The sequence below is a fragment of the Trichoderma reesei genome, assembly GCF_000167675.1.
Source record: "Trichoderma reesei QM6a unplaced genomic scaffold TRIREscaffold_20, whole genome shotgun sequence".
NCBI lineage: Eukaryota > Fungi > Ascomycota > Sordariomycetes > Hypocreales > Hypocreaceae > Trichoderma > Trichoderma reesei.
Window position 1 is genome coordinate 86,666 of NW_006711167.1, and position 24,561 is coordinate 111,226.

Consider the following 24,561-nt stretch of genomic DNA (forward strand, 5'->3'; position numbering starts at 1 on the left):
CAAACAGCGCCTACGAGTGCCTTGTTCAAATCCAGCGCGCATCAATCAGACGGCATCGCCGCATCATAGACTATAGGCTTGACGACTCGTCTCTCTTTCCATACCAAAGCAAAAGAGAGAGAAAAGAAAAAAAAAAAAAGGAAAACACATGGCCTCTCATGGCTCAAGCGTCTTGCTCTTGGCGAGTGCGTCTTTCGTCTCTTGTCCTCTTATAAAAACGGTTATGATACTAACCACCAGACGACTGCAGGCCGGGTCAGGACGGGCGGTGTCAAGAACCGCGAAAGCGCTCTCGGAGGTAAAGGAAGATTCAGAAAAGCTCCATTTGATTGCAAGTCAAGACTAACAGCCCTTTGATAGACTTGTTACTGCTCTTAAAGCCTACGGGCAACTCCCCGAATCTGTATGCCTCGTTCCAACCCCCCCGTGTGCGTCATGGCCACCTTATGGCTCTAACATCGCTCAGCTCGGAATTAGGAGACAAAAGCTGGCATGAAATCTTCGAGGCCATCTTCAGCTTTGTCCTTTTGGACAAATCAAACCTTTACGACCCGCCAAAGCCAAAGGCCAAATCAAAGGCCAAGGCAAAGGCGACACCACAGCCACAGCCACAACCACAATCGACGGCGCAGCCAAAAGGCAAGGCTCCCGAGCAGCGTTTGGAGAAATGTGCAGCCGCTGTCAGGCTGGCAGCCCTCCGGTCGGCCTCCAAGATAGGGCGGAAGACGGTGCTTGCCATCGTGGATCACATCACCCAAGTCTTGTTCGGCCCTGACGATGAGTTCATCCAGCCGCTATTACGGGATTATGTCAAAGCATTGACGGAGATCGTGTCCCGCCAGGCCCATGCTGAGGTCCTGGCCAGAAAGGACGCGGGACCGTGGCAGGTTTGCGTTGATTTCTTTCTCAGAGTTGCTTACCATATTCTCCCCAGCGAAGAAGATACAGCTACGTTGCCTCATCTCGCGAGGGCTTCTCCTGCGCCGACTGCCTCTTCTTTAAGATCCCTACCCCGGGCAAACTCGTCTCTGCAAGCACAGCGCCACACCGGACAGGGAGACGGCGAACCTCTGAAGGATGCGCTCGAGGGACTCTATCACTTGATATCAGCACCAAATGCCCCTCTTCTTCGGTTGGCGGCAAAGGACCAGTCGGCAAAGGACATTACCGATCTCGCCCTGGGGGTCCTTGGTACAAAGCATCTCAACCTAGGATCTACGCCGACACTATGCTTTTCCATCATCAATACCGTCTTTCGAGCCACCGAAGCAGATGATCTGGACAATGCAGTCGCCTTGGCTGAACATACACTACCGCATATGGGATACTGGTGGCGTGCTGAAAAGGTCTCACAGGATGAACTCATCAAGGCTCTGAGGAACGAGATTTCGAGGAGTATCTTTCTCATGCATTTACATCTGGAGCATCTCGCCATCAATCTGTGGGACGTGAATGTACGTGAAGGCGTAGCTAACCTGGCTGAGCCTCTCTGGCAAGAGTACTCCAAGAGAAGCGAGGCATTTCGACTAAAGCTTACTGATCTGACCTTCGCCTCATCATCTTCACGAGAACACATCATGCATCTGGGTTTGTTTGGACTACGTCCTCACAATGCCGAAGGAGAGGCGCACTGGGCTGTCCTCCAGAACCTTGCCTTTCTAGAGGCCATGCTGTTGCGTCCTAAGAAGGAGACGACGGATGCGGACGCTCAAAATGGCGAGCAGCCAAGGAAAAGGAGACGGCTCCATCAAGATTTGAACCCCCTCAGGGTCAAGCTGAAATCGAAACACGAGGGGACGGTTCGGACTGCCTTGCAATTGGTGCCTTTCATGCTTGCAACAAGTACTGTCAGTCACGCGGAGATCTGTGAACTTCTTGGAGACCTCGTCAGCTTTGTTGGAGACAATGACACAACTACAGCATCTTGGGCCCTGATTGCCTGCTCTAGGTGAGATGCGAACCCCCTCCCCCCAATTGTGCCTTTCACTACTGACCCCCTCTCTACACAGCTGCGCGTTGTGGTCCAAGGAGTGCCGACTGCAGCTGGACGTATGGAGGCAAATATGGCATTTGGCTGCCCGTTCAGTCAGCCTTCCAGCGACAAGCCGTGCCGCTTGCCTTGTCCTGCACAGCATCATCGAGACTGACATTCTGCCGTATCACGATATTTCGGACGATGTCAACAACATGATTACGACTGCAGATGTCAATGGACCTGGCATCTTATGCGACACGTCACTCGCGCTCATGACACACTTGTTCCATGTTCGCAACTCTCGGCTGCCCAGCACCAGTCAGAGCACATCAAGTCACATCATCAGATGGCTTTTCTCGCGGTGGAACCCGAGTAAGTCCTGTCAGCCAGAAGGCAGAGTGATCAATGCTAATCTTGGATCTGAACCCCAGGCGAACCGTCATATGCATCGTTCCAGTCCGCTCATGTGAGTCCCATTGACCTCGTGAACATTCTGCGGCTCTGCTGCGGTGCCCAGCCCATCCCCTCAACTCGTCATGACGCTACATTTGGCGGGTCTTTGAGTGAGACGTGGATATCGCAGAGAGAGATTGGAGATTTCAATGAATTCCTGCTTCTGCTAGGGCATGAGACTGGTACCATCATCCCCAGCGAGTGCTGTTACTCCTTGGCTAAAGAAGCCCTTCCCCTCGCGGCAGACGCTACAAGCTTTCTCACATTGAAGAAGCTCGTCCTGGAGCTTCTGTATCCCAGACTCGAAGAGCTGAAAGAGGTGTGTCTGTCGTGGACCAAGAAAGCCAGCAATGGGGGAACCCAGATCACGTTCAATCGTTTTCAAAGCCTCATGTCTGCATGCATCGCGGGAGCATTGCTGGTTCCTTTTCTCGGCGACCTCAACTCGTCTCAATCTGCTTCCATAGAAGCACTTCTGATGGAACTAGCCGAGGATGGCCTTTCGGCCGCTTTGGATTCCGTCGAGCCTGCAGCTTTCATTGACTTGACTTTGAAGGAGTTGCGGCCTTGCATACCCGACATCGGCACAGCGACCCTGAGCCAAATGAGTGCGGAGAATTATGCTACCCTCAGCCTTCTCTCCAAGCTCTCTGAACGCATAGAGCAGCGGCAGCCAAGTCAGCGCTCAGGTGGCCCTACAGACACTATGGACATTGACGACGACTTCGACTCCTATGACAGTCAAGCGGTGTCGACGTCTAGCGCCGCGTTCGTCCTCCCGAGGCAAAATGTCCAACTGTGCTCGAGTCCTCAAGTATTCAGCATTGATACGAGACTACGATTGACGCTCCTGAGGCTCATTCATCACGACAAAAGTCAGCTCGGCCTATTGCCTGCTCCGTGGATGAATGAACTCTTAGCATTGCCTGATGATGAGCTGCTTGCATGCCAACGCCTGCTGATGGAAATTGTCAGATCAGATCTTCTTGTCGATGGAGAAGTAGCTCTGGCCATCGTGGAGAGGCTCGGAAGAATAGTCGGCAATCCGGAATATCAGTACTGCGAAGTTGCCCAAACCACATGCCTCGAGGTCCTTGACGGTCTGAGCAGCATCTGGCTTTCAGGTGACCGAACCCTGGCGGATATGGTGGGCGATTTGTACGATCATTTCGTCAAGGTCTGCTTTCCATCCAACGTGCTGTCTGCAAAGACTCAGATGTCACTTGCCCGCTTGTTATTCACCTTGTTGAGGGTCAATCCAGAATACGGAACGGATCTGGGACTTGACTCATGTCGAACCTCGCTGCTCCTCATCCTCAAGGAGGCGCCAATGAAGGTCAAATGCTTCATTGCGGAGAGATTGGCTGATATATTCGAGCTCTTCATCCTGATGCTGCACGATGATGTGTTCGTGGATATCCTGGACACCCTCCCGAACGCTCCATTCACCCAAGCGCGCATTGCCTTTCGCTTGCTGGTGCTGTCAAAGATCGCCTGTAGCTGGCCTACTCTCCTGAGGAGGTGCACCTACCACATTTTCGAGATCCCGGGCAATTTTCCTGAGGCAACTGACTACGCAAAAAGGTGCTTAGCGGACATTGCTGTTGTTCTCAATTTCAAGTCTCCAGCAGAGATCTTTCGGTTGTTCTCTCGCCAGATCCTATACACCTGGCTGGACAGCGAGACGGTGGAAGACATTCCGTATGCCATCTTCGGATACGCCCGCCTTGGGGATCTGCTGAAAGCTGCACAGGCCGATGCCATCGCCCTAACGACAATGCGAGGCCAGGACTCTGCGAGTGCAGACATAGCTCGACTGGTTGGCATCTCAGAGCCTGAGCTGATCCAGCAAAACTTTTCAACTACACTGTCATATACTTTGCTATATGCTGCCTCAATGGGGGGCCCGGAAAGGACAAAGGGCGAAGATCGCATCAGAAGCAAGCTGGGCTCCAAGTTATATTCCGAGTCCCTATACATTCACTTTGTCGATATTGTCGCTTTATTCTTCGATCTGATCGATCAAGAAGACTTGATCGAGAACATCTTCTTGAAAAACGCGCAATTGAAGTACGCAGGCGAAAATCTCCAATCGATCAAGGCTATTGCGCACTCACCAGTTACACTTCCGGTCAATCAGCAACCCTGCTTCAAAGCAAAGAATGTCTTGAAAGAACTCATACACCTCTGCCAGGCCACGGAGTTCCAGTTTCACGAACTTTGGACTCCAGCGGTAGTCGTTGCCATTGCCCGAAAGCTGCTCAACACGGTACATCCGGCCCTCGGCTCTCTGCACGCATGTTCTATCCTTCGCAGAGTGAGGATTCTGGTCTGCCTTGCCGGACAAGTTGCCTTGGAATCATACTGTTTGGAAATGTTATTGAGCTCCATTCGGGGCTTCCTTGTGGACTCTGAATGCGCTGACGATGCGCTCGGGCTGAGCCAGTACCTGCTATCTCGAGGAAAAGCATACCTGGTTCAGGCCCCGTCATTTCTGGCCGGCTACTCTCTGTCGGCACTGGCGTCATTGAGGGTCTTCCTTGAGTCCAGCCAGTCGAGCACCACTCAAGAAAGCCAGTTCAAGGCCACCATGAGCAAGGCACAAAAGTTTCACGAGTGGTTCAGCCAGTATCTCTCAGATTACACCTCCCCCAGGTTTGAAAGCCAGCAGCAGAATGACTTATTCAAATCCATCACTACATCGGCAGCTCATATACGGTCTTCCGGCAATGCGGAGAAGGATACCTCGGAAAGTAAGCTGCTTCTCGATATCCTAAACGACGAAATAGCAGTAAGGCAGCTGCTCAACGAGTCTTCGCGCCAACTTGCCCTCGGCCTTCTCTGCGGCGATTTCACGATTCCGACACACAGCAGAAACGATGTGGTGGACAGTGATGAGCATGCCATCGCGCATGTTTCGGCGGTATGGAAGAGCTGCGGAGCTCAAAGCCTCAGTGACAATTATCTGGCGTGGGCAGGACGAGTTGTCGGCCGTTCATTTCTGGCCTCTGGTACCATTCCCGAAGATATCATGCGAGAGTCGCGTCTCGATCAATACGAAAAGATTGCGCCAGGGCCACATGGGTCCGAAATGGGACTCCTCAATCTCCTTCAGGACCTTACGATGAATCCAAACTCGGTCACAGCTGGGTTGGCTGAAGCCGCGTTGCGAAGCGCAATATCGCAGGCTGTGGTTGAAGATGACGGGCCACTTGTCACGGCCGGCCAGCAAAGCCTGTCCGAGTCGCTCTTCAATGCATCTCAATGGGGCTCCTATCGCACTCCGCCTTCAGAAGTCGCACCTACTGAGCTGCCGGAAGACGAACAGTTCTCGTGGGCCGAAGACGTCGCCTCACAGAGTTGGCTGCCTCGGCTCAGCGCATTCCTTGCTCAGTCGGTGCCACACTCGATCCTCCTTTCTGTCCTTTCGCCAGTGCTTCTTCGAGTCAAGGGCTTTGCTGAGAGGGCCTTTCCTCTGATCGTCCACCTGGTGCTCTACTTCCAGTTGGAGCAGCAGCAGGTTATCAAGAAGTCCTTGTCTGGGGCTATCAAGGGGTGGCTCGCATGGACTGACCCAGCGGCCAAGGACAACATCAAACTCCTGATCAATACGGTCCTTTACCTCAGAACCCAAGAGTATCCCAAAGAGACGTCCATCGTAGATCGACTGCATTGGCTGGATATCGACTACACCATGGCCGCGTCATCCGCAACTCATTGTGGCATGCACAAGACGGCTTTGCTCTTCGCTGAGATTGCAGCTTCCGAGGCAACCCGCACATCTCGCAGATCGTCCGTAGCCAAAGAGGCAGACCTGAACGAAACACTATTGGCCATCTTTGAGAATATCGACGACCCAGACGCGTACTATGGCTTACCCGAGGAGGCAAACCTCTCGAATATCCTGTCTCGTTTGGAATACGAACAGGAAGGGGCGAAGAATCTCGCATTTCGAGGCGCTCAATACGACAGCCACATCCGGCTACGGCAGAATTCATCAGACTCAGACGCCCATGCTTTGGTGAAGGCCCTCGGCGCTCTTGGGTTCGCCGGGCTGTCACATTCTCTGATGCAGACGCAACAGAACATGGGCTCGACCCCGTCTTCCATCGAAAGCACGTTTCACACAGCCAGGAGACTCGAGATTTGGAACCTTCCTGTGCCAGCCACAAGCGATCATTTTGCTGTCGTGACATACAAAGCGTATCAGACACTGCATCAGGCTACCAATGTCGCAGCCATCAGGACAGCTATATACGATGGCTTTGCTCGCACGATGAAGAACTTGGTCGGCAACAACCGCAATGCAACGGCCCTAAGAAGCCGATTGGGAGCTTTGGCGGCGCTCTCTGAGCTCGATGAGATCCTGAACATTGCGGACGCAGCGGAATTGGAAGGCCTGATGAGCCGGTTCCAGGAACGCAGTCAATGGATGAAGAGTGGACTGTAAGTGTAGATCTGCCAGAAGGCAATCGAGGATGCCGTTGCTAAACTACGTATAGATATGACGACGTCAGCCAGATTCTGTCGTGCCGTGGCACAACAATGAGCATGTTCACCCAACATGCATCGCTTCTTGCAAATGGCCCCCTATCTGTGGCGGGGATACGGCAGATGGAGATCAAGTCGATGCTTTTGGCATCTAGCATTTATCGTTATCACCAGGCTACGCAGGAATCATTAAACATTTCGACGGCCCTGAGTGACCTCATCAAGCCATGCGAAGACTTGGGCGTCCATGTCGATGTCGCCATCAAGATTGAGGTCGCAAACTCGTTGTGGGATCACGGAGAGATGAGCTCATCGATCAAGATGCTTCAGGGCATTGACAACGTCGCGGCTCTCAAGCGACAGACTATTCCGGTGAGCCGGTCTGACTTGCTCTCAAAGATTGGCCACAGGATGTCTGTCGCGCGTTTGGAGAAGCCTCGAGACATACAGAAGAAGTATCTAGAGCCGGCGCTGAAAGAACTCAGAGGCGGCGTCGAGGCAAAAGAGGCAGGCTTGGTATTCCATCAGTTTGCCGTCTTCTGTGACGAGCAGCTCCAAGATCCAGACAGTTTGGAGGATCTCAAGCGTTTGCAAAGCTTGAAGAAGGGCAAGAATGATGAGGTCGAGGAGCTCAAGTCGCTCATCGCATCTACCAGAGACTCGCAGCTCAAGGCCAAATACTCGCACGTCCTCGCGAAGGAGAAGCAGTGGCTTGATCTCGATGAGCAAGAGCTACGCCGTGTCGAAACGACTCGCAGCGAGTTCGTCCGCCTGAGTCTCGAAAACTACTTGCTCTCCCTGGCGTCTTCAGACGAGCATGATAACGACGCCTTGCGATTCACAGCACTGTGGCTCGAGAGATCGGACGACGACGCGACGAACAATGCAGTGACGCGACATCTCTCGAAAGTGCCCACGGCCAAGTTTGCAGGCCTCATGAGCCAGCTGACCTCGCGACTGCAAAACCAGGACACGCCGTTCCAGGAGCTGCTCTCGAATCTGGTGTACAACATCTGCGTCGATCATCCCTACCACGGCATGTATCACATCTGGTCCGGCACCAAAGCTAGAGTGCAGCAAAAGGACGAGGTTGCCGTCCTTCGAGTCCGGGCCAACGATAAGATTGCACAGAAGCTTGCGAGCACTGACGCTGTTGCCGACATCTGGCTCGCCATCGAGAGGACGAGCAAGCACTATCATGTCCTTGCTCTGGAAAGGGACCAGGCCAAGTACAAATCAGGTGCAAAGATTGCGCTGAAAGACTCCCCGGCGGCCAGGAACCTGATGAGCTACCTTGCCAAGTTCCGCATTCCTCCCCCGACGATGCATATCGAAGTCAACGCCAACAAGGACTACTCCGACGTGCCCTTGATCTCGAGGCTCGAACCGACCATGAGTATTGCCTCAGGCGTGAGCGCGCCCAAGATCATCACCGCCATTGGCACGGATGGCGCAAAGTACAAACAGCTGGTCAAGGGTGGTTCAGACGACCTGCGTCAAGACGCCATCATGGAGCAAGTCTTTGCAGCGGTTTCCTCCCTTCTGAAGCTTCACAGGGCTACGAGGCAGAGAAACTTGGGCATTCGAACATACAAGGTACTCCCCCTGACGGCCTCGTCCGGACTCATCGAGTTCGTCCGCGACACGATCCCTCTGCATGATTTTCTCATGCCAGCACACGAACGGTACCACCCCCGCGATCTTAAGGGAACGCAGTGCCGAAAGGAGATTTTCAGCGTGCAGAACAGACCGGTGGACCAGCGCATCAGCACATACCGGAAAGTCACGGAGAAGTTCCAGCCCGTCATGCGGTACTTTTTCATGGAGTACTTTGTCGACCCTGACGAGTGGTTCGTGAAGCGGCTCGCATACACGCGAAGCACGGCCGCCATATCGATGCTCGGCCACGTCCTGGGCCTGGGCGACCGCCACGGCCACAACATCCTGCTGGACACCAAGACGGGAGAGGTGGTGCACATCGATCTGGGCATCGCCTTTGAGACGGGCAGGATCCTGCCGGTGCCGGAACTTGTACCCTTCCGCCTGACCAGAGACATTGTCGACGGCATGGGCATCACCAAGACGGAGGGCGTGTTCCGCCGCTGCTGCGAAATGACGCTCGACGCCCTCCGCGAGGAACAGTACTCCATCATGACCATCCTGGACGTCTTGCGCTACGATCCCCTCTACAGCTGGTCCGTCTCCCCCGTCCGCCTGGCCAAGCTCCAAAAGGCGCGACAAGACGACGGCGGCGCCGCCATTGACGACGCAGACCAGGCCGACGTGGCCACCAACAAGAAGGGCAAGAAGGCGGGCAGCCACCTGAATGAGCCGTCAGAGGGAGATCGCGCGCTCGAGGTTGTGAGGAAGAAGCTGTCCAAGACGTTGAGCGTGACGGCGACGGTGAATGACTTGATCAATCAGGCTACGGATGAGCGGAATCTTGCCGTGTTGTATTCTGGTGAGTCAAGTTTTTTGTTTCTTCTTCTTTTTTTGGCTCTAGGCTGTACATGGATTGTTTGAGAAAGATACTGACCGACTCTGTCTTCTTTATAGGATGGGCGGCATATGCATGAAGAGCATGATGTATATTCCTTGGTACGACCTATATGGCTGTAGGCGAGTCAACACCCGTCACATACGACTGACCACATGCATGGATACCTAGTATATATGGTAGGGAGAAACTAGACAGCACCCCAACTTGGCGATCACGCGTCCTTATACATCCATCTACCCCTACCACAGCTGATGCTTATAACTACATAGATGATAGAAGTGATTGATACTTTCGCTTACTATCGCAGTATATATCTAGTCTAGCTATCATAAACTCCTACATATAATGAATCAAGTATCTGCTACTATCGCGGTATATGTCTAGTCTTACTACTGCTTCTCTTATTGTCCTCGTACTCTAGGTCTGTTACAATAGTCCAGGTATGTTGTGATAATCCAGGTAGGTAGTTCAAGTCAAGCCTTCTACTCTATATTGATTGACATACACAGAAACGGATGCCGAGGCCAGAAAAGACGGCGAGGGGAGCAGAGAGGTGAGCCTCCCTCCAAGTCATAGCATAGCAGTAGCACTCTCAAGGAGATCAACTTGCTGGGTGCTGGGCAGCCACTTATAAGATGTATTGCATCTTGTTCTTGACACGCTAAATCTGGGTCTATACGGTGAACTTGTCCTCGCGACCTTGCCGCACCAAAATGCCTGACTAGGTAGATGGAAAGCCCGGGGCAACCGGGAGATGGAAGGGCTCTATCATCCAAGGACTTAGGCGTGGTGGCTATACATGGTGAGTACACAGAAACCAGCTCGGCTCATGGGATGAACGAACCTTGAGTGGTAGATGCATCTGTTCATTCAAAATTTGCCGTAGCGAAACGCGTCTTATGACCACCTCTGGAAGCTCCAGGAGAAGCATCGCATCGCCATGAGATCGAACCTCGTCAACGCCAATACTTTCATAAACCACTCTCAGTCCAAGTTGTGAGCGCTCAGCCGCCACAGATTGCCAAGCTTGAATGACGGAATCATGTAAAAGAGACACCCAGGTACCCTTCCAGGTAATGGTAGAAGCCTGGCCTTGTTCTGTAGCAGCCTCATACTTGAAGAGCGCGGCAAGGCCCTTTCGCCCAGTCCATATCTGCAACGTCTCAAGCTTTGGCATATGAGCAGCCGCTCTTGCTGCTGCTCGAAGCATGTCCGTAAGTCGCATCTCATCTTCATCAGGCGCCAACAGCTGTGAAGTTAGGATCAGACGTCTCAAATTGGGCCACCTTTTCCGAGGGTGACCCTCGTCCAAGGCAAAGAAGTCATCTGCGTCCACCATGAAGGATGCTGAGAGAGATTCAAGATTGCCACCAACTTCAGAGAGGATTCGACCAAGGTCAGGGTTTGGGGGACGAATGAGTGAGCAGTCCAGTCGCCAGTAAGCATCCGGGTAGTGCTGGTTGAAATTCTCGAACAGGCTGAGTCTATTCAGCCTTCGAATGCTAGGAGACTCGAGGAGCGTCATGTATCCTATCAAAGAGAACCCAACGTGTTAGTGAATGTAAATCACTGAGATGATCATGTATGCTGTTTGAGCAGTACGCCTAAGGGGGAATGCCGTCTCACCTTCATCTCTGTAAGTCTGGAGCATGTCATCCCACTCCCTCCATGGTTCAAAGTGCAGCTCACACAATCTTGGAAAGCGGGCGAGCAGCTCAGCCAGATCTTCGGGCGCCCAGCGCCGGCGGGTTTCTTGACGCAGGAGCAGACGCGTGATGGCCGGCACCAGTGGTAACTCTCTCCACCAGTCAAGGCCATCCATCTCCTCATCGTCGGAATCGTCTGGCTCTTCGTCCAAGATTCGGGTGAAGACGGTTTGGACTGCAGCCTGAGCCTTGAAAAGGCTCTCATTAGTGATTTCCCAACGGTGCCGTTCATCCCCATTCTCGCAAGGGACCGTCTGGTTGGGCCGTGAAACATGAGAATAGCCTCGCTTCGATGGAGCATCATCTTCACCGTCGTCTGGTTCAAAGGTCAGATAATTGAACCAGTGCTCTCGATCACTGGTCGAATAGACACTGATATCGAGTGTCAAAGAGCTGCTTGAATCCCAGGTGCTAAGGACGGAGAAAAGAGACTGGACGGCCGTCTTGATGAGGAGATCGTCTGCGGCGCTGTTGAACATTGGAGCGTCATTGTTTTCACCAGTGGGTGAACAGCTGTCGCAACCATAGCGTTCCAATTCCGCGCAGAGCCACAGGTACCGCACATGCGATCGGTTGCGCCGGGTCATGTCATTTAGCTGGGCAATGCGTGACGGAGTGACTCTGATCCGTTTGAACGTCTGTCGTTCGATGACTGCCTGCCACTCTCGACACACTACAGCAAAGCTCGCCAGCTCACGGCCATCTTTGACCAGAGCTTCGAGTATCATGTGCCTGACTTCTGCAGGCAGGCTGGGCAACGACATGGTTTCGAGTATGAGAATGGAGGTTGGAGGTTGGAGGTTGGAGGTTGGAGGTTGGAGTACGAGTTCGAGGTTGGATGGGCCTCTCCTTCAAAAAGACCAGCATAAGATGCGGGGGGATGAGCTTCACATATGATTCGCAAACAATGACTCGACTTTGAGGGGTCTGGAAGGCAGCCACACCCTTGTACGGCGTTATCATGGTGGCGCTTCAACGGCCTCTGGTGATTCGACAGTGGCTGTTTTTCTCAATCACCCACCTGGTTGAGGTCTGGTGAGAGGTGTAAGAGGTACTTAGGATGAGAAACGGCACAGGGTTCGTGAGGCAAGACCATTCTGCTGCAGAAGCCATTGAAATCGCTTGAAGCCACGGATCACCTCCAACGGTGTGGCCTCACAGCGCTGTATAAGGCTGGCTATGTGTAGGGGCAAGGGCATATCTCGTTACGCCAGATGGTGGAAAGGCGATGAACAGGATGAACCTTGTTCTTGAGGGAGAGCTCTGCAGTATTGGACTGAGAGGAATGGCTTGTGTTGATACGGTAGGGTGAGGCTGTTTCCTATGCCTCTACTTCACATGCTCAGGAGCGTTGCTTGGCCATGGGGCACGGTAAGAGCTGCATGAAGGAATGGCACTTTTCAGAGTTGATGATGCTGATACTGCACGCGTCCTTGAGCGAGCGGGACGAATGTACATGTAGATTCAAGTATCTTGTTGTTGTCTGTTGCTCAAGAGGTGCTTCGGCAACATCTCGTGGTTTACACATACATGTACCTTCCTTGTTATTGTCAAGGAAGGGCTGGTTGTGTAATGGCCTCGTGCACGCTGCTCACTTGCGTTAGACTCATCAAGTGAAGATGGAATTTCTTTTGGCGGTGGAGATGATTCTAGGCAAAGTCCTGACAGCCGAATGCCATGATGAAAGAGGTAGAAGAGGTGAAGGAAGACAATCGACGACGAGTGTCGAAGTTCATGTCCTGGTAGGTACCTCATCCATATCGGGAGTTGTTGAGGGGAGTGAGGTGCCGTGCCTCTTTTACAGCGGGCTACAGGCACCCACGCCCGCTAAACAGGCCCCTGCAACTCTCGGCAAACGCTGGAGCCTGCAGTCGGGTCCCATCAGGTTCCATATCGCGGGGGTCCCGCCTAAACTTGTCCGTCCATCCATCATGACATAATAAACCTCCAAGCTCCCAAACCTCGACCGACCCAAGTCAACCCAGAAGTCCCACCCGATTACTCGATCCTCCCCGGCTGCCAAAGCGGGAACCATCTGCCAGCAAGGGTCAGAAGCGAAACCTCCGACCAGCCCGTCTTCCGTCTTTCGTCTTTCCTCCTCCCGAGCCCACCGACCGCGAGCCCGTCTCGTCTCCCTCCGTCTCTCGCGGCTCACGCCTCACGCCTAACGCCTCACGATTCACGACTCAAGACCCTCGCGCGCCGAGTTGCCTCTGCCCATCCACTTTCATGCAACCAGCGACAGTCGATCCCGTCTCCCCCTCACGCCGCCGTCCACGCCTCTCGTCGTCGTCCTCGCCGTCCTCGCCGTCCGCAGCCAAGCGGCCCCGGTTCTCCGACAGCTCGACCATGGCCAGCGCCAAAGCGAGGGGCAAGATGCCCGAGGTCATCGACCTGACGAAGCGCCAGTCGGCCTTCCAGCCTCACAGTGGAGCGCGGAAGCTGGTCATCAAGAACTTGCGCAGCCCCGTCAGCCAAGAGGCCCGGATCCAGGAGTACTATGCTCGCACCGAGAGGGAGCTCGACGCGGCCCTGGACGCAATTTTTGCCGGCCAGAGCCCGGCCATTCCGCTGGAACGCCTGTATCGCGGGGTCGAGGACATGTGCCGCAATGGCAGCGCTGACAAGGTCTATCGGATGCTCAAGGATAAGGTCGACAGGCATCTGAGAGGCGTCGTCCTGCCCAGGATTCAGGACGCGGCCAAGGTGTCCAATCTCGAGGTTTTAAGAAGGACGTTGGCGGAATGGAAGACGTGGAACTCACAGACGGTATGCTTCAATTTCTTATTTATGGAATGTCGCAGCATAGGAGCTTACTCAATGTCAGATCCTCATCAGGTCAACCTTCAGCTACCTTGATCGCACATATCTGCTTCTCAAGTCGTTGCCATCTATAAACGACCTGGCTATCACGCGCTTCTGCAGGATGGCTTTTCCATCGCAAGCGACAGAGTCAGGCCCAGCTATTGGAACTGCGTCCATTCTAGCGATCTGCGAGCTGATCAACATGGATCGCCGAGGGGACCACCGGATGGACGCAGAACTGCTCAAAGACTCTCTCATGATGCTATACGTGCTAGGAGTGTACACAAAGCAGTTCGAGCCCGTCTATTTGCAGCACTCCGAGGCCTACTTCAAGGAGTTTGGAGAGACTTGCAGTCCCATGGGATTGAAAGAGTATATCGAGGTCTGCGAGCGTCTGCTGGAACGCGAGGACTACCGTTGCATAGCGTACAACTTGGACAGCACAACGGAGAGGCAATCGATGACGTTGGCGCACAACATCCTGATCGACCAGTATGCTGACAAGCTTCTTCATGGGGGCAGCCTGTCCAAGCTGTTGTCTGATCGAGACATCAAGTCTCTCAAGGGGTTGTATGACCTTCTTAGGCTGTCGGGCATACAGAAGAAGTTGAAGACACCGTGGACCGACTACATCCGAGAGACAGGGGCCTCAATCGTGTCCGACAAGGAGCGGGGAGACGAGATGGTTATTCGCCTCTTGGATCTGCGCCGTGTGCTGGACTTGACGGTGCGCGACGCGTTCAACAAGGACGAGGACTTCCTCTGGGGCATGCGAGAGGCCTTTGGCAAGTTTATGAACGACCGCAAGATAGCCGAGTGCTGGCCATCGGGCACATCCAAGATCGGCGAGATGACAGCCAAACATATTGACATGCTACTGCGTGGCGGCATCAGAGCCCTGCCCAAGGAGCTGCTCTCCGACGTTAAGGACCGGGCTGCGGCAGAAAAGGCCGGCCATGCCAGCACCGCAGACGAAGACGCCGAGCTGGACAGGCAACTAGACCAGGCTCTCGAGCTGTTCCGCTTCATCGAGGGCAAGGACGCCTTTGAGGCCTTTTACAAGAAAGACTTGGCTCGCCGCCTTCTCATGGGCCGCAGTGCCAGTCAGGATGCGGAACGCAACATGCTCACCAAGCTGAGGGGCGAGTGCGGCTCAAACTTTACACACAATCTAGAGCAAATGTTTAAAGATCAAGAGCTCGCCAAGGACGAGATGGAGGCCTACAAGGAGTGGTGTCAGGGCCACCCCGACCGTGTTGGAAAGGTGGATTTGCAGGTCATGATCCTCTCTGCTGCCGCCTGGCCTACGTATCCCGACGTGAGGCTTAATCTGCCTGATGACGTGGCCACCCGCATCGAGCAGTTTGATAGGCATTACAAGAGCAAGCACACGGGCCGAGTCTTGACATGGAAGCACTCGCTGGCGCACTGTTCCATCAAGGCAACCTTTCCCAAGGGAGCAAAGGAGCTCCTCGTGTCGGCGTTCCAGGCAGCCGTGCTCTTGCTCTTCAACGATGTGCCTGCGGATGGATTCCTGTCATATGAGCAAATCTCGGCGGCTACGGGCCTCCAGGGAGGTGACTTGGATCGAACCCTTCAGTCGTTGGCCTGTGGCAAGGCGCGGGTGCTGACGAAACACCCCAAGGGGCGTGACGTCGACCCCAAGGACACGTTCACCTTTAACAAAGCCTTTACCGATCCCAAATACCGTGTTAAGATCAACCAGATCCAATTGAAGGAGACGAAGGAAGAGAACAAGGCTACGCACGAAAAGATTGCCCAGGACAGGCGGTTCGAGACGCAGGCAGCCATTGTGCGAATCATGAAGAGCCGTAAGACAATGGGCCACGCAGAGCTGGTGGCTGAAGTAATCAACTTGACCAAGAAGAGAGGCAGTGTCGAGCCAGCCGCCATCAAGAAGGAGATTGAGAGGTAAGTCTACGGACTCGTAACCCAAGTGACAGGCAGATTTGCTGACCCCCACCTCACAGCCTGATTGAGAAAGATTACCTGGAGAGAGAAGAGAACTCATACACCTACTTGGCATAAAGGGATCATGATTGGATGTCTTCAGAGGAGATTTCATTGCATTATTTTGCGCCTGGCATTCCCAGAAAGAGCGGCGGACCAGAGACGACCTGGGAAACGGTAGAGTTGTTTGAGAACATGGATTTAGCGGGCAGAACTCAAATTGTTTAGGCACATGAATCTCACGGTAACCGCGCCAAGCGGCTGTACTGCTTCCGTGTTACGCCTTGACACACATGCTCCTTTAGTCCGATCTGTCTTGGAAACAGGATCATGATAATTGCAGGAGATTAACGTGAGGCGGCTGGGGAGACAGACTGCGCGAAGAGGATGGCGCAACTGGTTGGTGATTCGAAGGAGCAAGCACACGTCCAACTGAGGCTCACTGCGCGGCATCCCACATTGGCACGACACTGATACAAAGGCGAGCCGCAGTACAAGGCGAAGGCTCTCTCGCAGCCATTGGCGGTTCGGAAGAGCCCCCCCTTCTCGAGTTGATCTTGGCCCGATAGGACACATATACTATCGCCAATATTGCTGGGACAAGGTTGCCTAGAAGGAGGCGCGCGGCCAGACGGAAGCAATGCCTTCTTTTGCTGATTGTTGTGGTTGCCTCGTTTCTGTTGCACCATCCACAGATGGCCACGTCAAAAGAAAAGCCAGAATGTCGAGTTTGAGCTGGAGCATCCCCTCCTCATCCTTCCTCTTGCAAGATGAGGCTGGACGTGGGGTCTTGCCAAGGGCAGGGAATGTTCCTATTGGTGCCCTGTTGTTGGATGGTTTCCAATGAGACGTGACACGAGAGTCTGTTGATTGATCTACGAAGGACTCACATGTGCCATTCCTTGCCTCGGAACTCGTTGATGTAAACACGGTGACGGATCGGGCTGTGTGTCTTGAAACAACATCGTGACCGCTCTAAATCTCACGGAGATTTTCACAAGAATCAGGGGTTAAAGCAACTTCAACATCAGGGTCGCTTCTCAGGAGTTCCACCGCGTCTGAATAAAAGTGAGGCTTACACTTGGCCCCCAAACAAAGGCAAAGCAAGCAATCCTCCGATGTACAGCATCAGAGCAACACACTGTACGCGCACAATCCATCAGGCAGAAGATCAACTATGCATGGCGTTTCCTAAGGAGTTGAGAACGGCGAGGCAACCGGTTGCCTCTCAGGGGCTGATTTTCAGGGCTGTCATATGTGGCTGCCCTTGATAGGCTGGAGATGGATTGTAAGGCGACAAGGTCCGGAGGAAAGGAGAATTCACGCGCAGGACTGGTGATGCGGGGGATTTTTGCTGCATGTGTTGCTGTTCGATGATAACATTGTGCGGATGATGTGAGGCGGTATGGGTTTTGTGTGACGTGAGGCGTGCTTTGAGTGCATATGGGGAATATTTGATGGCTTGAAGAGCTGGGCAGGCAGACCTAGCCATAGATTGTGCATCTGAGGTGGTGTACATATCAAGACTTATTCTGGCGGATATGATGTAGGTGTGATAATGTATAGATCAGATCGAAACAGTCCCCCCCTGGAGGTACAGATGCACGACTTTTCCCCGCCTGAGAGATCAAACTTCACAGCCAGGTACATGTTGCGTCCAGAAGGAAAATCACCGAACCTTATACGTGCGTTGATCAGGTGGTAGAAGTAGATATGTGCAAGCGTCAATATTTCGCTCGCTCAATCGGCTGTAGAGAAAGCTGCACACCACAATCTATTGTTTCTGGTTACACGTATACTCACTCGGTCCGCCAGTTCTCGAGTCCAGTGGTTGATATCCCAAGGGTTATGGGTGAATTTTAATGGCAATTACATGCAGACAAAGAGGTGGCTCGGGGTATAAATATCCGGGTTCATCTCCAGCATCTCTCTCCAATTTCGATTCATCATCAAGCCCCAACACATCACCAAGTTCATTCACATCAGACTCATTCCCTCAACATGGTTGCCAAGCATATACCCCCAGAGATGAGGGAGCTCATGGGTAATCGCCTACCCGGATTTGAAAGTCGCCTGAAAGCCGATCAATCGTCCGCTCCTCAGCCTTCCTCCCGTCAAATGAGAGGAGAAAGAAACTCTTCCCGAGTGCATCATCCAGGCCCTGCCACGATGACACCTAATCCCTCCTACATGCCCCCTCAGCAAGGATATCACTCACATACACACACATCCACCTCCATGGCACCACCACCACACAGCCCTCGCCCCCTATATCAATCTCCTCCTGAACTTCCCTCACAACGAAACATCCACATCTTGAACACCCGCGACGAAGACATCAACGAGGAAGAAGCCTACAATCGCCTCACATCCTACGTCGTCGTCCGCATCGAAAAGGCAACAGACCCATACGACATAGACAGCGAAGGTCGCGCCTTACCGCCAACCTGGGAGAAAGCTTCACACTCAATACGAAGGGACGTGTCTCAGCATGACGCAAAACGCAAAGTCCGCAAGTTGGACAAGGAGACTGGCTCTGTGGCAGACAAAAAGAAGCATCTTCCGTCTGCAATCCAGAGGCAGTTGGAGTATGCGTGGAAGAACCTCGAGAGGACGGAATCTGATCCTCGGTTTGTCTATACGCTCGCTCAGGTGGATTGGAAGTCCAAGGTTGACGAAATAGAGGGTGGTGAGGAAAGGCGTGACAGGCGAAGCAAGGATAAGAAGAGGAGCAAAAATCGGCATGAATCCAAGGGTTCATCCAGGTCCAAGGCGAAGAGTGAGCGGGTGTCTGTGACGGCGTACTTCAGGAGAGAACCAGGACGAAACGAGAATTGTGTGAGAATGTTGGAGGCACAGCTGGCAGAGAGACGACAGGGCGCAAGAGGGGCTTACGATGATGATCCTCTTCCCCCAAAGACTGCTGGCCAAGCTCCTCTGCCACGCAATGTTCAAGCTGGTCCCTCGCAGATTCAGACTCAACACTATGAATACGAGCCTCAAGTCAAGTACCAATTTCCCTGGAATCAGCATTCGATCAAGGTGGCTCAGCCGGCAGTACCAACTTCTATCCCCCCGCGGAGCAGCATATCACAAGCAATCGAGGACCAGAATCGCAGGATCCAATCAAACGCACCTAGACTGGATCGCGAGGCCTCGGCAAGGTCCTATAATTCCAGAAGCTCCGTCACCTCCTTCGGCTCATTGTCTACCGAGGATTCCGGCACCAAAAGAACTCCAAGCCCATCTTATGAGCAGAACTACAGTCTGCCTCATCTCCACCAACAGAGTCATCATCATCATCAGCAGCAGCAGCATGATGACTCCAGGGGGCGAAGCAGCCATCGTCAGCACCGTTCTGGAGACGAGGCCGTTGTGCTGGAGGTTGCCCGCCCACAAAGGCCGTATGATCCAGCAGGGAGATTCATCAACATCCCCCCTGCTGCTCCCGATCCGATCAATGCAGTATCAGAGGAAGACATGCGAAAGCGCGTGAACAAGAAGACGTACCGCGATAGGATAGCCAGGTCGATGGGTGAGGAAAGCGCACCGCGTCAATTTCGAGGCCTTCAGAAGAAGATGCCAGAGAGTCAGAGGGAGAGGGATCCCATGTATCACACGGCGCGATACCATTCAGTGAGCAATCAAGACATGGACCAACTAGGTGATGAATTCCGTCGCACATCGCTGGCTGATGGCCCTCGCAACCGGTCAGGGGAGGCACGCGATCCGGACATTCATTACAATTACAGAGAAGCTCCGAGGAGGTATCGCGATGACGACGATGATGATAATGATGATGGGATGGCGATGCCCCGGCCGGTTCGGGGGCCGTGGAGGAGGCGAGATGCACAGCGGTACATGGCTGAGAGGCGGCGGACGGATCAAGATGCGTGGGATCTGGGCAGGGTGAGTCCCTTGTTGTATTCAAAGGGTCAGCGAAAGAGTATCGAGTGAGGCAGGATATAGATGGTAAGATGTTTTTCAACTGACCGTGCTATATGTTTTCAATCTTTTACGACTGCTTCATTCTTTATTTCGAACACATGGTCTGTGTACACGACACATAAGGAGTTTGGTGATTTGAATTGTTGGAGTGGGAGTTTCTGCAGTTGAATTCAAAGTATCTTCCACTCCGACAAGTGACTATATTGTCACGCTCTTTATGACAGATTGAGTATTTCAAAAATCAACGTCTGCTGTGTTCTTTGCCGTCTTGATTGAGCAACCCATCTTGAACGCTGCAGGTTAGGTGTCTAGGTGTGTATAAGTGTAAGTGGAGGGTGGTCTGCTTGCATGAGCCCTGGCTAGCTGATAGCAGACCCTTGTCGCCCCAACCTTGTGTGACCACACAAGCCAACATCATCATCCTTTGGGTAAAAAGTTCAGCATGGTTCAGCAGCAATATTTATTATTCATCATACTACTTGCGTCCCCAACGTGCCGTCGTGCCATATCTATAAGATGAACGACAGTTTCCTGGACGGCCAATTCAAAGAGAGATGCCACAGATGACTAAGCAGCAGCCCTGTTTACCTATCGCCCAGGCACTTTTTGCCGATAAGGCAATTTCACTGTACAATCTACGCGATAAAGCTCACGCGTTGATTGATGCACGAGCCCTGGCCAGAGACGCGCCTCACAAATCATTCCCACGACTAGCAGCAGCTGCAGCAGCACGGCATTAGCACCCGACCTCTGCACTCTCTGGGCTTCCAATCAGAATCAAAATCAAAGCAACCGAATCCTGCCCCTTCTGATGCCGCCCGTCGCACCTGATCCGTGGTGGCAGCACTAAGAAAAGGTCGGCCCTGCTCACCTCTCGAGGCCATCACCGTCCCCGTACGAGTATATGAAACCCGCTGTCGCCGTTCGCCCGCGGAGCCTCCAGAGAGCAGCCCAGCAGCTTGCCCATGCCCCTGCGCCTCGCGCCGCCGCCGCCCAGATGTTCGTCAAGGCCAACAAGGCGTACAAGGCCAACGAGCCCCCCGGTCGCAATGCCCTGGCCAAGACGCTGTTCCCCTCCAGCAGCCCTGCGGCGCCCGTGACCGACATTCGCGACCACCTGACAAGGGCCGGCTCGGCGACGACGTCGACACCGTCGGCTTCAGCTTCGGCCTCAGCGTCTGTCTCTACTACCGTCTCTACGTCGACGTCAGCCTCGATGGCGGCTTCATTTTCGACAAGCCGGCCACTGCAGGACCGAACATCATCAGCCCTCATGCAACAACAGCAACAGCAACAGCAACAGCAGCAACGGCAGCACCAACAGCAGCCGACCACGGGACAGCTGATGACGCTGTACAAGCAGTCGGATGCAGACGCAAAGTCCCAGGCAGCCGTCCACTTCACTGCCGACGACTTCAGCGACGATGAGAACATCATGCTCGACTTCAAGGCTCCTCAGGCCGCATCAAAACCAAAGCCAACCCCGAGGCCCCAGGCTGACATAGACACTCTCCCTTCTCTTCCCGACGAAACCCCTCCAGCGACCCAAGATATGCTTCCCTGGTCATCATCTCCTGCATCCCACTACTTCCCCCCTCAACCCAAGCCCAACCCGCCAACGGCTTCCTTGAAGCGCGACTCGTCTGGCGAGAGCCAGTCGATGGGAGCCCCCGCACAGAAGAAGAAGCGGGTGCTGCCAACCAGCTTTCATGCAGACTACGTCGAACACCAGGCTGTTTCCGCAGCGGCACGTGTCTCGTCGTCTTCAAAATCATCAACACGCATGTGGGAAGCTTCCGACATTCAGGAACGGAAGAAGCAATTCAAGTCTCAGCAGGCGGCCCGGTCAGAGTCCCAAGTGCCAGATAGACAACCCGAGACCGACTACGACTACTATGAGGCGGCACCGGCGGTTGCAAAGTCCCACGACGCCGCCAAAGGCGATGCCATCCACCTGAGTAAGGAACAGGAGCATGTGCTTGACCTCGTGGTGAACCAGGGCAAGAGCGTCTTCTTCACCGGCCCAGCAGGGACGGGAAAGTCCGTCTTGATGAGGGCCATCATCAAGCAGCTGAAGGCAAAGTATGCTCGAGATCAGGACCGTGTCGCCGTGACGGCATCCACGGGCCTTGCCGCGTGTAACATTGGAGGAATCACGCTCCATAGCTTCTCGGGTAGGCCAGACGTTGACATTTCCGCAGGCTGACCGCCTGTTGGTGGGTGATGCTTGTTCAGGGACGCAGCAAAGCTAACCGTTTCTTTTTTCATTATTATCGCAATAGGTATTGGTCTCGGCAAAGAAGATGCGCCTACACTTGTCCGCAAAATCAGAAGGAACCCTAAAGCCAAGAACCGATGGCTTCGCACCAAATGCCTCATCATCGACGAGGTCTCCATGGTGGATGGGGATTTGTTTGACAAGCTGTCGCAGATCGGAAGAACCATTCGCAACAACGGCCGGCCATGGGGAGGCATTCAGCTCATCATAACTGGCGACTTCTTCCAGCTGCCGCCTGTCCCCGATGCCGACAAGAAGCGCGAGGCCAAATTTGCCTTTGATGCCGCCACCTGGAGCACATCGATAGATCACACAATCGGTCTCACCCAGGTCTTCCGCCAACGCGACCCCCAGTTCGCCAACATGCTCAACGAGATGCGGCTGGGCAAGATCAGCCAAGAAACAGTGGACGCCTTCAAGAAGCTCTCAAGGCCCCTCGAGTTCAAGGACGGGGTGGAGTCGGCCGAGCTGTTCCCGACGCGAGCGCAGGTCGAGAGTTCCAACAACGGACGGCTGAGGAATTTGCCTGGGAAGTCGAATCGGTATGACGCGATCGACTCGGGAGATCCAAACATTCGAGACAAGCTTCTGGCGAACATGATGGCGCCCAAATCGATTGAGCTCAAGATTGATTCCCAAGTCATGCTTATCAAAAACCTGGACGCATCCCTGGTCAACGGATCGCTTGGCAGGGTAATTGCCTTTTCTGACGAAAGAACATTTGACATGACAAACACGGATGAGTACGACTCAGCCATGGACGATGCCATGGCCAAGGCACGGAGGAAGCTCAAGGCCTTCAGCCGCGAACCAGAAGAGGGCGGGACGGGCATGAAGTATCCCGTTGTGCGGTTCATCTCAACCGACGGAGTGGCCCGCGTCATCCTCTGCCAGCCAGAGGAGTGGAAGGTGGAGCTGCCCAACGGAGAAGTTCAAGCCAAGAGAGTCCAGCTCCCGTTGATCCTTGCGTGGGCCCTGTCCATCCACAAGGCCCAGGGGCAGACGCTCGAGCGAGTGACTGTCAACCTGGGACGGGTTTTTGAAAAGGGGCAGGCCTATGTCGCGCTCAGCCGTGCCACAAGCCAGGAGGGCCTTCGGGTCTTGGGTTTCGACAAGTCCAAGGTCATGGCTCACCCGCGTGTCATTAACTTTTATGGCCAGCTCTACAGCGCTGAGGAAGCGGCGGCGAAGAGGCCAAGGTCTATTACCGACTTTGTAGCGAATCGCAAGGGCACTACATCTACGGCGGTCCGAGAGGTTATTGACCTGGACTCGGACGAAGAGAGAGCCGCGGCATATTGATGCTTTTCCCTTATGCCGTGTTGAGTCGGCTGTGGACTGTGTCATTTATGGGAGTATATGTACTACTAGGACTTCATCGCTGTTATATGATTCCCCTCATGAATATCTAGATAGAGACGGGGAGTGAGAGACGACTGCAATACAAGTCCATTGCCGGGTCAAGACTACAATATGTCGGCTTGATGCCTCTGATATGAAATGGCGTGTCACAGCTGTGGTTGTCATGTGCGAGACAGTCTGAGACTGAGACCTGCCTGATGGGGTGATTTCGTTGTGAGCGTAGTAGTCCTACATGTATGTAATAGTTTCCGGGAGACATTATGAGAGACTCGGAGACGTCGTGAGATTGTTGAGAGACAGGGGAGTGTGAATCACTCAGCCGTCAATCCTTCACTTGCCTCTACAAGTATGTGATTGAACGGTACACCAAGTAAGAGCATATAAAATATGAGAGGAAACCCGAAACCCACCACTCGGAGAAACAAACGGATGTGCATGAAGAAGTTGGAAGCCATCGTAGGTAACCAGTTGATGGTTCGATGGCCAGGTACGATTCGATTCCCAGAGGTTTGCATCACAAGGTAGGGAGGATTTGGAGTCGTGTGATCTATGGTTCACGTCGGATAGGAAGTACGTAGTAGGAGGACGGCGGTTCGTTATGCCATTGTCAAGCAGGGAGGGATTGTCTTGGATTATATCAGAATTTTTCGAAGCTCAAGTCATGGCACAACAATATTACCCATGACTTGTTGGGGGCTGAGGGACTGAGTAAGAGTGTTGCTGGATGGTTGAGCTTATTTGGATGTTGTCATACTGGCAACAGCTGGGGATATGTAATATACTACGATTGGATGTTACTAGATGAGGTAGGTGCAGTAGGTAGTATGTACCTCAGTTGTAATACGTCCATCTGTACCTCAGCCGTGAGCCTTGCTGATGATGGCATCTGGAACAGTCCAGTGTGGTGACAGCGCGGCTCGTGCCTGCAGGGCGTGACTAGCGAACCGATTCAGTGGCTGGCTGGCGAGATGCAAGACCGCCGACTCTCCCCCCAATCGGTTCCCGTCTCTTCCCCCCTCCGGCCCGTTTCCCCCAAGCAGCAGCAGCAGCAGCAGCACGATGAGCTCCCGCC

General features: G+C 53.6%; 3 protein-coding genes across 3 annotated transcripts; 2 read left to right on the forward strand and 1 right to left on the reverse strand.

Annotated features, from left to right (window-relative positions):
* Positions 1-446: 446 nt before the first annotated feature.
* On the forward strand, positions 447-9,442 carry TRIREDRAFT_66928 (uncharacterized protein; the record flags this gene model as incomplete). The annotated part of the gene is made up of 6 exons (XM_006967921.1): positions 447-1,948; positions 2,204-2,347; positions 2,447-3,605; positions 3,645-5,825; positions 5,940-6,874; positions 6,931-9,442. The coding sequence occupies 6 exons, from the start codon at positions 447-449 to the stop codon at positions 9,440-9,442; spliced, it is 8,433 nt and encodes a 2,810-aa protein (XP_006967983.1).
* Positions 9,443-10,212: 770 nt separating this feature from the next.
* TRIREDRAFT_80685 (uncharacterized protein) lies at positions 10,213-11,889 on the reverse strand (the record flags this gene model as incomplete). Its single annotated transcript, XM_006967993.1, has 2 exons — positions 10,213-10,949; positions 11,046-11,889. 2 exons carry the CDS (start codon positions 11,887-11,889, stop codon positions 10,213-10,215), a joined length of 1,581 nt encoding a protein of 526 aa, XP_006968055.1.
* Positions 11,890-13,474: 1,585 nt separating this feature from the next.
* On the forward strand, positions 13,475-15,979 carry TRIREDRAFT_5148 (uncharacterized protein; the record flags this gene model as incomplete). The annotated part of the gene is made up of 3 exons (XM_006967888.1): positions 13,475-13,894; positions 13,953-15,862; positions 15,922-15,979. 3 exons carry the CDS (start codon positions 13,475-13,477, stop codon positions 15,977-15,979), a joined length of 2,388 nt encoding a protein of 795 aa, XP_006967950.1.
* Between the last annotated feature and the right edge of the window lie 8,582 nt (positions 15,980-24,561).